Source organism: Aythya ferina (genome assembly GCF_964211825.1).
Source record: "Aythya ferina genome assembly, chromosome: 3".
Classification (NCBI taxonomy): Eukaryota; Metazoa; Chordata; class Aves; order Anseriformes; family Anatidae; genus Aythya; species Aythya ferina.
Genome location: NC_140298.1, coordinates 51197992 through 51215688, shown reverse-complemented (window position 1 = coordinate 51215688; position 17697 = coordinate 51197992). Strand labels below are relative to the sequence as shown.

The window sequence follows — 17697 nt, the reverse complement described above, 5'->3', positions numbered from 1 at the left end:
GAGTGGTACAGATCTAGAAAGAGACGGTGACTCATGCAGAAGTTGGCAATTCATAACATTCACTGGCATGCAAAGGTGGTAAGAACGCCTGTGAAATGCCACAAGCATTACCCCATGCATTATTTTGTGTCCTTCCTTTCTCTGGCAGCTGCAAATAAAAAGAATGAGTACACAGGAGTGAGTGACTGTACCTCATCCTGCCTGTATGTAGTGCTCTTGGGTCTCTCACCCACTTTTCTCTCTTTCCGGGCAGTTCTCTGATGCACCATGTTTGAAATTTGCCCAGAGGCTGCTGGAGTGAGCAGTGAGAGCAAGCAGATCTATTTCCCAAGAGGGAAAATACACAACTTCCCCTCTGCAACATCCCCAGTTCTTCTGAAAACAGGATGAGAGTCAGGATGCAGAAGCCTGACTTCAGGGGACTGGGTTTAACCTGGATTTCCTGGCAAACATGCAGAGCTCATCAGTTTGTCATGTAGGCCTGAATACTCAAAAATGGAACAGGCTAAAAGTTGAATTACATTGTTTTAAATGCTCTGTTTACAATTATGAGAAAACCCTGCTCAGTCCCCTGCCTGGGTAAACATCCTTGGGGTGTTGCCATCACTTTGAAATAATAGGGATTGTATATACAAACACATCCCCAGATCAACATGCTATGGGGACAAAGAGGGAATAGTAACTACTAAGAACACACTTACTGCCTATTTGCTACAGTGATTATTCTTCTGGCAAATCAGAAGTCAGTGTGTCTAATTGGAGCACTTGCAGTTCTGGGGAGATTTCTGTTTAAAATGAAATGTCATGGATAGAGATGCTGCTGCCACTTTGCTGGAGGCAGACTGAGAGTCTGCAAAGTTACACCAGCACCCCAACTGATGCTGTGACTGCCATTTAAAAGAAGGAAATTTTGGAAAGGGCAGAGGGAAATGAAATTAATTATTGAGAAAACAAAAAACAAACACCTCATTCCATGCCTTGCATTATTTGCTGAATATTATATGGCTAGGAAGCCTGCCCAACTGCTTCATTTACAGAAGTAACTCTAGCATGGCCAAACTCAGAGCAATTGTGAGCTGAAGCTTGAACAAACATGACTTTCTCTTCCACTCTTTATTGATAGCTTTCCAGGCCACATCAGTACCCTTGGCGTTATCCTCCACACTCCTTCACGTGAATCTCACAGGCCTTTGATACAGTGAAGATTTTTCTCTCCTTGTCAGAATCAATCAAACAAAAAGCATCTTTGGTAGGGCATTTATAATGCGTAGTGCAGGTTCATATGTGCCGTCTTTATTTGTACTTTCATCAATTAACAGGAACAGCGTTGCCAGGAACAGAGGAAGGTGGCATTGCCCCAAATGCCTTTCGGAGTGACAACCACTTGAAGTGACAAGCAGCTGTCTTGAGGCTTGTTTAACCCCTTTTTGCCTCCCTCCAGGCACTACGGCTGTTCTTCTGTGTTACAGCAAATCACCCACTAGACAGAGACTTGCTTGGCAACTTGCTGGACTGAGGGGACCAACTAATTTCATGCTGGCTTTGAACAGATGGTAATAATAATGACCCGGGCAGCACAGTTAGTAAGATTCAAGGCAAGACCGAACATACACTGCCTGTCCACATAAACGGGATTTTTTCCTACCACAGGGCATCAAGGCTAATCTGTTTTCAGTGCGGTGCACATTGGAGCCTGTCAGACTTTCTCTTCAATTGGGCACCACAGAAAAGGAAAACCAAACCAAAGGTTAAAACAAACACAGTTTCTTCCAGACTCTCTCAAAGCCTCTTTCTGTCTGGAATCTCTCAACTGTCAAATTAAACAACCATCCAGGTGTGTTATTTTAGAGCTTTAGATCCTGGTTGGGTTAAGCTGCAGGGTGTGCAAACAGCAGCTCTGGGTGAGGGAGCTACCGGAGACTCCTGCAATACGCTGGGCCAATCGCTCTTGCCTCCTCATGCCAACAGGAATTCTCTTTTTTTCATTTTCTGAAGCAACCAGCTCATGACACTATACAGACAACTCCTCTTTGGTCACCCTAAAAAAAGTTTGTATTTTCAATACACGGACGTGTAATTTTTCGTTGGCCAAGCCTTTACTTGGGCTTTGGAAGAGTATGCACAACAACAGATTTTCAGCTCCAAAAAGTCTGGATGGGCATTTTGGGACAAATCTTTCTAATTCAGACCTCCAAATCTATTTCTGAATATGAGAAATCGATGCACATGTACATCCAGTTTCAAGTTTGACAAAACAGCCTTCTAACAACAAAAGCAGCTTTGTAAAAGGTTCACCCCAGATCTATCACACAGCAGAGGTGGCCACAGAAGCAACGGTCCCAAAAGGACAAACTTCCCGTCTCTCGTAGCATGCCCATGCAGCAAAACTCAGCTGAAAGCCATAAATTAGACAATGTACACAAAAAGCCACTAGTTCTTGACACATCCTCCCCCCAAAACATCAAACTCAGCATCTTAGTAACAAGTACAGATGGACTTAAAATAGTCATTTTTCAGCAGATCAATTTTATAACCTTTCCCTTCCTGGAAGAGGACTGAACTGACATGGGCATGCCTCTGAGCTAGAGAACTGAAACTAGCACTGATGGGGCAGGCTGCCACTAATAGGCCAGGCCTGTATCATTTCTGCTTTGATTATTTTCTATGGCATCAAGTAGATACTTGTTATTTTCAACACTCTGCCCAGTTAGCATCCATTATGTTGGCTTGTTTACTGAAGTGCAAAGTTTTGATCTGACCTCCCCTGTGCCAGTTTCACATATCTGATTGGGTTAACCACATACGTCCCCTTTTACCCCTTTTGAGGACAAAAAAAAGTCCTCAAAAAGGACACCTGCATTCTTGATAGGTCTTCAAAAATCATAGATCTCTTCCACCACAACTAAGATAATGAAGATAATTTCCTTTCAGTGAAGTAAATGGGTAGTCTTGGAATACAGTCATTCAGAAGATGTTTCTGTAGATACTGTCTCCTCACTCAGTTATTTGTGGTACAACACCTACACAGAGACACATTTTCGGAATCTGGCTAGAACTTGTAAGAGGAGTTTATTCCCAGTTGTGTGCTGTCCTCCTGCGAGATTTTTATCTCGTCATTATCCGAGGTGGGATAATGATGTTGTTTACCCATGGGGAAAACGCTTTGAGACGGAGAGAGAAGTATTATGATTATAGGATAACCTTGAAGGCTTACTTCCCAGACTGCAGTACTCATCATGTTCCCATCCACTCGGCTCTTTTGGTTTCATTACAATGTGAGACAGGGAAGTATCCTTGAAAAGAACTTCTCCATGTTTCAATATCTGAGGTATCACTTTTAAATCTTGCACTTGTAGGTTCTCTCTCTTAACAGCACATCAAATGGGGGCAGTGATGGTACCAAGGTAAAATTGACCTCATCTATCTTAGGCTGTTTTGAAAATGAGTATCTACCTCAAGCAAGCCATCGCCCCTTTCTCTGTGAGTGATGAAGAGAGACAAGGCACCTCTAAAACATAATTCATCACTTTCCAAGATCTTCAGCACGAATTAGCTTTTAGACGTTTCTGCGGGAAGCTCCTAAAGAGCTGTTCCATTCCAAATACCTGACTTCCATGCTGCCAGCACTCAGTGAAGCAAGTCCCATGTGCCACATCTACTGCAGCTCTCTCTAGAACTGACACTGCTTCTCCTGAATGAGCAAGAGCAAGGGCAGCAATTTTATAAAACCTTCCTGTTATGGTTCAGTGGTATGGAATCATGGCTCCGCTAGAAGCTATTCAAATGCGAGACTGTAAAACTTTACTAAATAAAGCACCTCACATTCAGATCTGGACTCCGTGCACTGTCTCTGTACTAATCCAGCTGGCACAACCCTACGACATGCAGGCAATTGGAAATACAGTGTCAGTTGTCTTCATGCGCTGCTGCACGTTACCCTTAGCAGTAGGGAACCGAAATCTTGGGATCAAAGGAAGGAGGTGCAGAAAACAAGCACACATTGCAGCAGGAGGTGACAGTAAACAGAAACCCTCTCAGTCCACACAGAGAGCTTTTTATTAAGTACTGCTAAAATTAAAGTTCCTTTTAACTTGGTTTTAAATACTTCACTCCCTTGGCACCTTCTTCAAAAGCACAGTTACAAACCCAGGAGCGCACAGGAAAAGGAAAGTGGTTTAAGTTTGTAGCTCTCCCTTCCTCTAGTCTATCTTTTTTGGCTGCATTTAGGTCTAGCCCCAGAAAGTTATTTTTAAACAGGTTTAATTTGCAGAGAATGTGCAAACAGTGATGTTTCTCAGAAATGACTACCAGTTTTATCAGTGTATGCATGTCCCAAGTGCACACGAAGGGAGAAAAGACAATTCTCCCTTGATTTAAAAAACAAAACAATAAAATGCCAAAAGAGGAGAGAAAGAGCAGGTTCCAAAATGGGAACCAGACATAACAGAGGGTGGATCTTAAATCCTGGATCTTAAATCTTGAAGTACCAATGCAATTTCAAATCAATTTACTACATGGAAAAAGAAAACACCAAATTTCCCCTCTCCTTTCTTGCCTCCTGTGCCCTCACTTACTTTCTTTCAGTGTCTGGTGTTGACGCGGTACTGCTGAGACCCAGTGACTCCTGCAAGAGAAGACACACAGCAGTGAGAGCAGACACGAGAGCAGCCTTTGCCCAGTTTATGCAGAATATCAAATGAAAAAACAAACAAACAAAAATAGATGACCAAAATCAAAGTGTTTACCTCAATTTGGGATCTCAGCTGTAGAGATGTGGGGCTGGCATCAGGTTTCTCCTAAAAGAGAACAGATGCCAGGTTAATGAAATGTCCAAACACCAGGAAGAAGAAGTTGGAAGCGCAGAAAAAGGAAGAAACCGGATAACAGAACCTTGGGATACCTCAAAACCTGCTGAATGGCAAACATTAACCTCTCCAGGAGGAAGCAGTCTCTGGATACAGTCTGAAATAACTCCAGCAAAAGCCAATTCCACTCCTTATCACTGGAGGTTACAGAACAATGTAAGATTGCCACACAGAAGGGATTCAAAACTAAACAGAAGGAGGAATGAGTTATTTTCTCTAAATGGTCAATGCTCAAAAGATGCTCATGGAAAAGGCCTGTTACTCTTTTCAGTATTTCAGAATTCTCTCCCTTATATGTTTAGTAAGAGATTTATTGTTAAGCCACTTGGTGTCCCGATGCTCTGTACAGGGTTCCAGAAAGGTTGAAGTGGGGCAAATGTGGGGGACAGAGTAAAAGCTCAGGATCTGTTTCTGTTAACAGACTGCAGGAGCCTAAATGTACTTGGCTAGAGCAGCCTGTGACTACACACACATCATGAACCATTCCCCAGCCTTCTAACCATTGGCACTTGTGATACAAGATTTATAAAAAACATAATTTACAAATACTTAGCTACAACAAAAATATTGCTGTTTTGAAACTTTAAGGTATCATTTATAAAGAATAATAGATAATTATTAAGTATGAAAGTAGTATTTTTCTCTAAGTATTTCCTATTCCAAGCCAGACAGAATATGCCAGCTCAGTTCACTGCTAGATACAACAACCCTTTTCCATAGCCCAGTGTTAAGGTGCGTTGCTCAGTGACAGCGCGTAAGAGCTAGGAACAATGCCCACAACTTTGGGGTCCCAATTATCATACTAACAATGTGGCGAGAAAAAAACATTCACAAGCTTTAGTTTCTCAAATGAGTAAAATAAAAAAAAAAATAGTTTCAGAAATTAGGCAGTTGAGGTTTTTTACGCATCACAAAACATCCTTCAGCAAAAATACCGCTATCAACAAGAATTTTGCTCATGCAGCTATCTGTATTTCCACTGCAGCTGTGGATTAAGAAGATGCAAAGATATAAAAGATGTAAAAATTACGCTATATCATCACACAACTTATTAGTTAAATTCAAGTGGAATTTCTGACAATTTTCTTTAAAGAGTAATATGCAGGATAAAAATCAGCATTGAAAGAGCATTTCCTTTTAATGGGCTGAAAAAACCGCGCGGATTCTGCTCTGTTTCAGCAAGGCCTGTTTTTCACACAGAGATGTGCCAACAGGATGGACTTCAAAGCACCTTCCCCCAAATGTCTGGGATATAACCAGCTACCCCAGGACCCAGTCACTGAGGCTCCCTGCGTAATCAATGGAGAGGCAGCAACTCCTACAGAACAACTCGCCTGGCTGGCTTCCCACGCCTCGAGTTAGACAAGGCGAGTCCCACTCGTGGTATCTAATTTAAGACTGTTAGCCAGCTACCTGAAAGGCACCTAGCATTAGCAACGAGTCTGGCTGAAGTCAGTGGGAAAATTCCAACTGGGATGACAGAACAAATTATAGTTATTTGTCAGTGCGGAGAGCTGCAATTCACTGCTTGATCTGCATGTGAAACAAGGGGGGCGCCTGCTTATGACCAGATATTCTCAGCCAGCTCTGCCCCTAGAGAAGTTGTTACTGCAACCCAAGGGCCAGTGTGGCTGAGTAAGCAACCACAGTCGTCCACATGCTCACAAAAAAAAGACACGGATTTATTTCTCAATCCTGGAGGTCCTTCTGTTCACGCATTCCTCAGCCTCCATGTAAACCTCTTATCTCTGTGAAATTGTACTTCCTATGCCCTTTGTTTACAGAAAGGGTGACAAAATGTTCTTAGCATTTAATACAAAAAGGAAAAGTAGACACAATTTTCTGGAAATGCAGCATTTTGACGCTGAGCAGGAAATCGCCGCTAAGTGCCGTGAAGTGGTGTGGGATTAGGGCTCCCAGAAAGTTTGCAAGGCCAGAGGAGCCCAGCCTGGTGACGACCCCAGCAGCCTGAAGGACACAGAGTGGCTCATTGCCACGTGCTTGGTATTGAGCACTCAAGGCTGACATGGGGTCATTGCTCAACTCGTGGGATTTGCCTAAACACACGCAGTCTGGGTATCTGCTTTTGCTGATCCTATTGCACAAAAAGGGAACCGAAGTCCTTGAGTGGAAGTCAGCACCACAAGGGGACCGTGTCCACCCTCCGGCAGCCCCAGCAGGGCTCCTCCTGCTGTCAAGCAGAAGCTGGACCGAGCCCAGGGAAATTCCACAGATGCTCACAGATCAGGGAAGTGAAATTAGCCATTTGGCACCAGGCATCCCTCTCTCTGTCCTTTGGCTCTGTCAAAATGGAATCCAAGAAAATTGTTTATCCGGGGAGGACTGCGGGCACACTGCTGCAGCCTTCCTCGCCCCCTGGCCCACCCTGGCCTCATAAGGAGGAAGGAAGCAGCAGAAGCCCCGTGCTCCAGTCCTGTCTCATTCACGGGCACTTCATTTGTCCACTGACTGGCACACGGCTGAGAAATGGAGCATTTTACAAGCTATCACGTCTTAAAGTTTCATGTAGTCAGGAAGGAGAATCCACTGTGTGTCCAACATGCCTTCAGATCCCAGCTTCTCAGCAGTAAATATTCCACTTTCTGATGATTTACCTGTTGCCTTAAAAAGCTGCCTGCTGCATTTTTTAAATATATATATATATATTTAATATTGCAGTTTTTGTAAATTATCATTTACAAGATGATATCTGGGTTCCCAAGGCCTTACAGAAGTCTTTTGCATGAGCAGTTACTTGTGGATTTGTAGCCTGAGACTGCAATTAGATGGAAAGTTACCATTTTCAGCCTAAAATGAAAACTATTCAGATGAATAGCCAGCTGCATCCTGTGTAACAAAATCCTAAAAAAAGCTGACTGTATTTGCTTTCTTTTTTTCTCACTGTCAAGCCCACCCTGTTTGAACAGGAGCAGTTTTATATGATCAGGATGACTGGAGGACAGAAGCAAGGACAACTCTCCTCTTCCTCCTCTAAAACTTCGCAGTGCTGGAATGCAAAACACCCGACGGTCCTGTATTACTGCAATTATAATATCTACCCCCGTTCTACTTCTAATAGAATGATATTTTTGCTATTACTATTTAGACAAGAAACCAAAGGAAAATACTTAGGAAAACATTACTCTTGACTGAACTTCTGGTTCAGGTTTTTATCACAGATCACAGAAATTTTATCAACCTGGAGTAATTCTATTTATTTAGGTTAAAATCCATTAAACCTTACATTACAAATCCATGGGTTTTGTTGACTTTAATACATCAGGATCAAAGCCTTTTTCTATCAAGGGCTAACTCTAGAAGGTTGAGAAAGCCTTATACGGTTGGCGTGCTATGTAGCACGCTACATCTTTTAAAAAAATATTTTCCAAGATTGGTTTCATGAAAGTACATCTTTCACCATTCTGAACTGAATCTCAAAAACGAAATACAGGAGAGCTTGGGTTTATAGAAGATACTGCTGCAGTAACAGCCACCCCAAGCCTGCATTTCAGTGCTCTGGTCTAGACAAAGTAGGCGTCAGGGCAATCGGCATTTTCTGTCCTAGCTGCCTGCCGCCCCAGATAACTGCCCACCACGTGGATCCACAAAGCTCGTCTGCAGCGTGCCAGACATTCATGCCACTTGCACACTAAGCAGTGTTTGTGCAAGAGATCTACTGATCTGAGAAAGACCCTGCCAAAAGTGGCCACCGAGCTGAAGGGGTAAGGCTCAGGTGGTCTGGTGCATGAGAAGTGTGTCAGTGTTTTCTTTTATTTTCTCCCAAATCTCTCATATTGAAAGAAAAGGCGACTTGTGAGCTGACTGACCAGGAGTTGTGGTTTATGCTTCAAGCCTTAAGTTGATTGCCTCAGGGCCCAAGAAAGAAGCTTCCTTTACAGGTAGCTTTCCTGTTTATTTTGTTCGCTGTGTGATTTATCAAGTCATTTGGTTGCAATTTCTCTTCAAATAATTAAATAATTTCTAAATAATTAATTTTAAAAATCTTAAGTAATTTCTAAATAATGTCATTTCTGTTCTATATGTTATCATCCTTGTAAACATGCTGAAAACAGTCTTACTGTCTTTATGAATCAAGCCTGAGAAGTGCATAGGGGAAGAAAGCATTAAAGCACAAAGCATACAGGGAAGAGGCTTGAAACACATTTCCTGGCTAGAACAACATGCTCTGAATTCATGAGGGACTTTTCCTCCTGCGGTAACTTCAGTTCAGTTGTTCTGAGTGCAACACAAGAGATAAGGGAAATCTCTGCCTATCTGAAGGTACGACTGTTCTGCTACTGACATACACAAGCGTGGTGGAGGAAAGCATCCAACTGGAAACCTGGGCACTCAGAGCAGGGCTTGTGCGCTCTACAAGAGGGCACCTGTGTGTTTTAATTACCTAAGCATTAAGCTTCATCTACGTTCGACACTACAACTTTGTCAGTTTAGGAAATTACATTTATTGAATGAATCCCTTACAATTAGAAATTCATGAACCTCTTCACAGTTTATACCACAGGAGCTGTATGCAGCTAAATTATAAATTTAAACACTCCTGTGCAGATCCCAAGACAGGATTAATCTCACTCTGCAGACAGTGAAAAGTGAGGCGCACACAAGTGCTGGGGAAATTTAGTGACATAACTAATGGAAAAGATGACTGAAGTGCTCATAAATTTATAAATAATTTTAGGAAACCATTTCCACAGGTGTAGATAAAGCACCTACAGCAAAAAATTTCTACAAGAAAGTTCTGAAAGTCTCTTCCCCCAGACACCTCCCGTTTGCTCTGAAGGCGCAGTGCCTGCTCCAGTCTTGCTGCTGAGATGATTAACCACCACCACATCTGACAGACAGCCGGAGCACCACAGGTCTCCAAGCATTCGTTTTGCTCAGAAAGCAGTCGTTCTGCCTGGGGTCCTCCATCACACATCACATTTCAGCCTCTGCAGAGGTTCTGGAGAAGGTGCAGGCAAGCCTTTGTGCAGGGACCGTGCAGGTACACAGGTGCTTAATGGAAATTGCCTGGGAGGCACTAGCCACGCGTCACGGAGCAGAATATAGAAATAAAAAGCCCTATCCCCGTGGCTACTGCCTCAGCAAGTATTTGAAGGGATTATCCAGCTCAGTGAGCTTCCAGGGGTGCAGATCAGCAGAAGTCCCATTTTGAGGCTCAGACTGCTGCCTCTGGTCCATCCTTTCACTGGAGCCGTTTTGGTGGAGAGGGGAGGCTTTCTGCTCCTACATGTTAGGGCCAGAGCTGACACATGCTAACTGATTACATCCTGCAGCAGCACCAAAACACTGGACCGAGGAAATGAACTAAGTGGGAGGAAAGGTGAAAAAATGGGATTTCAACCAAGTAAAGACTTCTACACATGAAATAACAGTCTAAAAATCTCGATGCCTCACAAGCAACACAGACATAGGCCAAATCTTAGCTTAACTACTGATGATTGTAGCTTCAGAACAAAAATGCTGCTACAGCACTCACGTGCCTGCTTTTAGCAGTAGGCATGAAAGAAAAACCATGCCTCTTGGCTTGATGCAGGTGCTGGACCTATCGAATGTAACACGTCACAGGGAGCAGTGCTTGACATTCTCCCCTCTACCAACAATAAAAGCACAAGTGGTTGTTTTTGGTTTTTCCCCCGTATGAAATACACTGCATTCAACACTAATGTTGGAAGCCACAGGGGCTGAAAAACATTCTACAGTAATTTTGAAAAAACATAATTCATTAGTAATTACAAAGGAATGACAGCCTTTGTAAAGCTCTGTAACAATAAAAAGCTATGCAGAGCTAACTCATAAATCCATTCGTAACAAACAGAGTCTGAATCCAGTGAAATTACAGTGCAGACAGGGAAAAAAAAATAAACAGCAGCAAAAGCCTTCAGAGAAAGGAAAGTCGATACAAGAACACAGCTTTCTACGGTGGGAAAATCAGATACATTTGGATCAATTTTCCAAACAAGCTGAAGCAAGCCCAAAGCTACGGTAGCTCTCTCGGTGCTAAAAATGTAATAATGTGAAGGCGTATATATGCAACCAGGGCACTGCAGGTCTTTGATTGATGTGTTTTACACCCATTACCCAAATGCTAAAATGGTAAAGCCTCTAGACTGGTGTAACTGCATCTGCACTAGAGCTGTTGGTGGTATAAATAGGACCTGCCATTTTTGACTAAAAGTCCTGATGTCTGTCAGCATTAACAGCTAAACTTTTCTTGTTCAAGTATGGCCAAAAAAAATATGTGTGTGAGGAGAAATAACGATAGAAAACAACGCAAAAGAGGTGGGGTTTCAGGAAGGACCTGAAGCTCGTGAGGGTGCTCATGGCATTGGGGAGAACTGCAATCTTTCAGGTGGATGAAAAAATAGCCAAACACATCAGGAATGTTTAAACACGAAGCGAGAGGGTAACTAAGCAAGCAAACAGCTTTGTTAGAGTGCGCTTTGCTGTGGGAGCAGGCTGGGTGGGCAGATGAAAGAGCTGTGGCAGCAGAAGCACAGGGGACAAGCTAGGGCCGGGGGACAAGCTAGGCTTTGTGCCCAGTGTGTCCCCACAGAGGGGTGCTGGCACAGGACAGGTACCAGCACACCAAAACAGGGATCTGGCATCTCTGTGAACTGCACGCTGCCCCCGCCCCTTGCTTTCCAGCAACTGCAGGGTCAGGAATTTAGAGTGGTTTTGAAGTGAAACACTAACAGTGTTGCAGGTAAGGGGAGAAGAATCACAAGCAGCTCCTCATCTTTAAAGCCACGGAGAATATTCCAAACTTCTCGTGAGTATCAACAGCTTTGGTCAGCCTTTATGCACCTTTCAAATTCAGTATTCTGGTTATGGTCTGTCTCCTTTTTGAAACGTTTCTCAGAACTCACTGATTTTTCATTTCCATGTATACAATGCTGTACTACATTTATTATGAAGCTTATTCACCATTTTCCCATTTTTTCTTCAGTATTTTCAAGAAGAACAGAAGACATATTTTGGCTTTGAAAACATGCAAGGAAAGAAAAATGGAGTCTCTGGCTAAGACTGATGCCTCCAGGAAACTTCTACAGCCACACTATAAATCCTCTCAAACAGACATGCCACGGAAACACCAGCTAACACAGATCCACTCTAAGCTGTATTGGTATTGATTATGCATTTGTGCACCTACAAGCCACTATCCATGCCTGCAGCACACAAAATTTCAGGTGATCTGTATTGCAAATGAATATAATCTTGTGAGCTGCATCAACTGCTACACCAAAATCCCAGGGATTCTGGTGAGTTTGGTTGTTACTGAGGTACTGCTATTTTTACAAGCATACTCACACTTTGACATAATTAATTATACTAGCTAACATTAAAAAAAAACACCTCTCTGTTGTTTTCACTTTATGTTATGCCAAACAGTAAGTTACCAATGAATTATTCAGATCTGTAGCAGAAAAACTACAGTTGACTTTGATTCACTAGGGCCTTAAAAACATTGGTGAAATTCTGGAGTAGGCAAATCAGAAGAAAGCGCTATTCATTAAAAAATCCACAAAGAAGGATTTTTGTATTGCCACAGATGCATGGGGTACCAGCAGTCAAGTCTTTCATTTCAGGAAAAAAAAAAAAAAAAAAGAAATATTCTGTATTATTTTCATGCTGGGAAAGCTGTGATTTGCTTTACCTAGGGAAAAGGGAGATTGGTTAAAACGAAAAAAAATAATTACAGAAGTTACCCAATGGAAAACAGGATACTTTAGTTTAAAACTTTACCCTCCAGGTTTTTTTTTCTTTTTTTTTTTTTTTTCCCTAATTTATGTCATGCTCATAATCTGCAATGCATTTTATGTCAGAAACATCCATCATTGTAGTTACTGTCATGTGCAGACTGGCTACTGCAATGAAATGAGGCAGCTCTCCCATCTCATTTACTTGAGCCACCTCACCTTACAGAGGCTCAGAACAGCAAACATTTGAAAAGAGATCCATATCTTCCTATTCTTTCTGTTAGATCCTTTAGCTATGTTGGGTGCCAGCCTTACTTCTCTGAGCTTTGGGGGGCACGTTGCCAAGCAGGCAGAGGAGCTCCACAGCCAGGATGCTGCTATCAGACCATGCTCTTAAGTGCTTGCGACCTACTCCTGACTTTACACTCCTGGGGGGAAATCTGCACCTATATTCAAGCTGCTGATTTTAAAAGGTCTGTATACAGACACATATACACATATTTTGTGTCCTCTTTTTAAATGGGAAACTGAGCCTTCCAGAACATGACTAAAACCTTTATTCAAGAAAAAACACCATATTTAAGACTTTCTCACATCCAGCACAGAATTACTGAAAGTTTTAGTGCTACTGCTCAGGAAATAGATTTTTTTTTCCTTTCAAATTTTTAGGGAAGTGCAACAGTCCAACAGAGAACAGGAACAGAGGTAACAGAAGAGTACAACGGAGATTTAAGCTATGCAAGGATGTGAAGCACATTACCCCACATCCCCAGTGAGTAGTCTTATGAGGATATGCCTACATGCACATCTACTAGTTTTCTATTCTTTCCATGAAGAGATTCAAACAGCCTGATATACTGATATGACACAGAAAGAATTATGTCAAAATATGTGTAACATGGATTCTTGCTTTCCAACTGACAGCAGACCTACACCTCTTTTTTTTTGCTTTCAGGTTACAAACACCATCAGCTACAAGCTCGAAAGTACAGAAATCCTGAACTCAGAGCATCGCAGCTCTAGCCTTCGATCTAGTCATTCTCCGTGCTTTAGACTCAGTAGGCCTTTTCTACTGATTTGCACTTCCAGTTTAATTTTTTTTTTTATCCTGTTTAGCTCCCCTTAGCAACTCGTGTCCATCACTCCATGAGAGGATTGAAGCCAGACATCCGTAACAATGTGAGATATGCTGTTTGTTTCATCATTCAGAAGCAAGGAGTTTGTGAGGTTTGCCCTCCATTTAAGCTGCTGTCTGTGGTAAGAGCAGAAATGCAACTACGAAAAGGTTATGAAAAGTTTAATACCAGAAACTTAGGTCAGCAAAAAAAATCCAGTCTTAGCAAACATTTTTTATTACAATCAGCTCATTTCAAAGGAGTTTGTTTCGAGATCCTTCTTAAGAAGGCACACTTGAAGCAGAAAAGAACTGGTGACACTGCTTTAAGATTTTTATTTTTTTTTTAAATCTGACATTTAAAAACAGAATGAATGTTTAACTTAACTCCTACACAGGTATGTGAAACTGATCACCCAAAACTTAAGCTGGACAATATGAATCCATTCCCTAGAGCTATGCACTGAAGTGTTTGCTCTCAACCTGCATAAACGCACTCCAGGAATGTGAGGGGGAGCGGAAGAGAGACAGAGGTTGATAGTTGGATGCTAACTTCAAAGTCTATTCGAAAATGAGGGAGAATTAATTTCTTGAACAAGAGAACTGAAAACAAATTAACCATATTAATGCAAAAAAGGATTAGCCCACAAATTGCTAGTCTCTATTTATACCTCCTCCCTGCTATAAAAACTGCCTTTGATAAAGAGACTTTCAAATTAGTCATTTTCTCTTTTCCTTTGAAACTGAAGCCTGTATTTGATGGATGCTTTGGGCCAGACCCTTACTGACTGAAGCCTTCATCACTGGCCATCACATGATGATTATCATCAAACTGAATTACAAATTAACTCTGACGCACTGTATCGTATTTTTAGGCGCAGAGATCACATGCAAGGTTGTTCCCATCAGAGTGAAAAAATATTACCAAAGCCCAATAGCTGTTTGGCACATTGCAGTGTATTTACAAACAAGGCACGCAGCATCCTGATCTCTGAAGACCGCAGGACCACAGCCTCTATCTCAGTGTTTACAGGAAAGGCAGCGGGCTCTGTGACATGAAGATAAAGCCAGCTGGGGCTCAGACACTTCAGCGAGCATTTGTCTGCTAATATCAAGTAGTTATTATGGACTTCTACACAGTTATGATAGGAATCTGTATCTACACGATTATTGATAGATGGATTCTTTACTGGCTCTTTACATTTAAGAAAAGACTAGCTGGAAACTCTTATGCTGGTAAGGGTTAAACCGACAGCTTTGAGCAGGCAATTAACCCTTCCTGCTGCTGGGCCAGCTCCAGCTAGTTGTGAAGCTCAGCCGTGCTGCTACATGGGCATCACTAGCTCCGGGTTTTGCCCCAGCATGCCCACCAGACAGCAGAAATACGGGCTTCAGTGATTCTTGGATTCAACAGGCAACACAGGTGGCCCTGTGGATCTGTCATACAGATGTAGTGAGGGGCACGGGACTCAGATGTCCCCCAGCAGAGGACGAGGGGACAGGCCCCTCTCCCTACTGCAAGGCCAGGCCCGATTCCTGCTCTCCTTAGCCCAGTGCCACGCTAGCACGCAATGGCAAGGCCCGGTTTTGTTTTGTGTCGCTGTGGTTTTACACGGCGTGGCAGTCATCCCGACATGGAGCCAGTCAGGACCTCTTCCAAACAGAAGGCCGACTGCTGAACATTGAGCAAACCTAGCACTAAGAGTGTCTGTGGAGAAAAAGTAGCGATGCCAGCGTTAGGTGCTACATGCAGACAGCATGTTTGGGCCTTGGTGAGCAGCCCTTCTTCTATAGCTGCTGAAACTCAGCCCTGCGAAATCCGCCACGAGAGCTGCCACTGCTGCTCCAGGCAAATCATCTGCAGCCATCATCCACAGCCGTGCACACAGAATGGGGAATGCTCCAGGAAAACCTTACAAATGCTTCACTCTCACACGTTTTCTCCCTTGCAGAGCTATAACACGTATTCACAGCTCAGCTGCTTAGACTATTTTATTACTGAAGAGGCAGCTGTGAGCATCCCAAGTTGCACTTCAGCCTCTCTCTCCACCGGACTGTGGGTCATGCTCAACTTTAAGGACACAAGAACTGGCCAAGCAGAAGCAGGTGAAGCTCAAGTGCAGCACAGACTTGTGCTCCAAGAGTCACCTGCGGCTGTTAGGTGTTCAACAGCCCAGCAGGCCCAAGCAGCACACGCACTTCATTCCAGCAAAGCCTGTACAAACTTTGTACTCGCTGACGCACCTTCTTAGTCATCTGACCCACTCAGTGTCATATTTTACTATTAAAGGAGCACTGCTGTCACAGTTAATCAAATTATGGCGTTAAAAACGCTGACATGCGTTGTTTTTAACTTACATAGCTTGTCTTCCACGCAGTGAAACAGACACCTCAGTGACCGGTAACCATTGCTGTTTGGAGGCCCTCTCCTAATTGTGCTAAATGGTGTCTTTACACAGACTATCCCACAGCACAAGAGCTGGGCATGATTTCCAGGGATGTTCTGGTGGACTAGGCAGAACTAGCAAATCCAGTCAGTGTGCCTCACCTGTGCTGGCACAGGGAAGGCTCAGCCCTACACATGCCTCAGCAGAGAACCTAACAGCTGGCTAATTGGAAAGAATCACTGAATCACACAGTGGGTTGGGTTGGAAGGGACCTCAAAGACCATCTAATTCCAGCCCCCCTGCCATGAAAGAGACCACTAACAACCACAAATGCAAGAAATGCCTTAGTAACCCTGGAGCACGTTTAGAGCACGCTCTCTACACCAAGCCCAGTTGATTTAATGACAATATAAATGCTGTCTTTCGCTGTCTTCCTGCAGAAACTTGGGTCTTTATCATAACTCCTACTTCACATAACTAAACCAATCACCTTCTGTATGAATATTGAACGGAAACAGTCAGACCAAGAACAGAAAACCAAAAACCCAAAGGACAAATGAAACACTATAGGCAACAAATAACAAAGCACCAGACCAGAAGTGGCAAAGGAAATGCTGAGAGCTGGAACACGTACACTGCAGAAGTTAAGACCAAAGCAGACTGTATACTGCAAACCTCAAGGTAAGAAGTGTTGTACCAGACCTCATCCTGGACAGAGATGAAGTCTCTGGAATAAAGAGCCATCGGCAGAACTATTGAAAAAAACAAATGGAACAAACCCCTCAAACAGAAAGGCAGCAGCAAAGGTACAGAAGAAACATAAAACTCATAAACACCAAGTCCAGAGACCCTCACTTCCCTTAACAGCACTGCAGTATTGCTGTGAGGAATGATAACTCTCAATTACAACCTAAGAGAAACAGAATTTGAAAGCTGTAGACAGTTGAAATCTACCGAAGCCAAACCCCTACAGTGAATAATTTGCTGCCAAGCACTTGCGTGCTGCTTTGTCACTGCTGGCAAACCACACGGAGCAGACACATCGCAAGCTGCCTGATTGCAGCAAGCAAAGGGTTTTCTGAGGGAAGGGAGCATGCTATGTCTTGTCTCATCTGCCCTCCCAGCAAAAGCCTTACACATGCAAAACCTGGCGAACAAATGACCAAACACCTTGCCTTTGCAAATGCCTTTGTGTAAGCGTTATGACTCAGTTTGCTGGTAGGCTTTCCAACTAAGTTAATTTACTGTGGTAAGGAAAATCTGAGCAAAGTAAAATTTAAGTTGTACAGACACTTGCAAGAGTTTCTAAATGTCTTTTTTTTATTTTTATTTTTTTTTAGCCAAAACCTGCTTGTTTGGGCAGGTGCTACCAGTGTTATGGGAGCGTCCATGGTACACATTCCTCTGTTCAACCGCCTTCACGAGGGAAAGGTGCCCTGGCTTCTGCTCAAATCACAACACAAACAAAATGACTTGACTGAAAAAGCTTTTTTTTTTTTTTTTTTTTTTTTTTTTCTCTTTTCTGCCCAGGCTCTCCTCAGTACCTTAGTTCTTTTGCAGGCTATGATCCTAGCAGAGTTTAGTTACAACAGCTGGAGGCTCTTTTCAGGGCA

The 17697-nt window shown here is 42.9% G+C and overlaps 1 protein-coding gene across 10 annotated transcripts in view; it reads right to left on the bottom strand.

The window, feature by feature from the left end:
- Positions 1 to 17697, bottom strand: part of LOC311433415 (SAM and SH3 domain-containing protein 1-like) — a 547080-nt gene that overhangs the window by 58946 nt on the left and 470437 nt on the right. For all 10 annotated transcript variants that reach the window (XM_084512503.1, XM_084512505.1, XM_084512508.1 and 7 more), the window contains 2 exons: positions 4746 to 4796; positions 4575 to 4624 (listed from right to left, as the gene is read on the bottom strand). In XM_084512503.1, coding sequence (XP_084368629.1) covers positions 4575 to 4624; positions 4746 to 4796 — 101 coding nt within the window. The remainder of the gene's footprint in view (positions 1 to 4574; positions 4625 to 4745; positions 4797 to 17697) is intronic.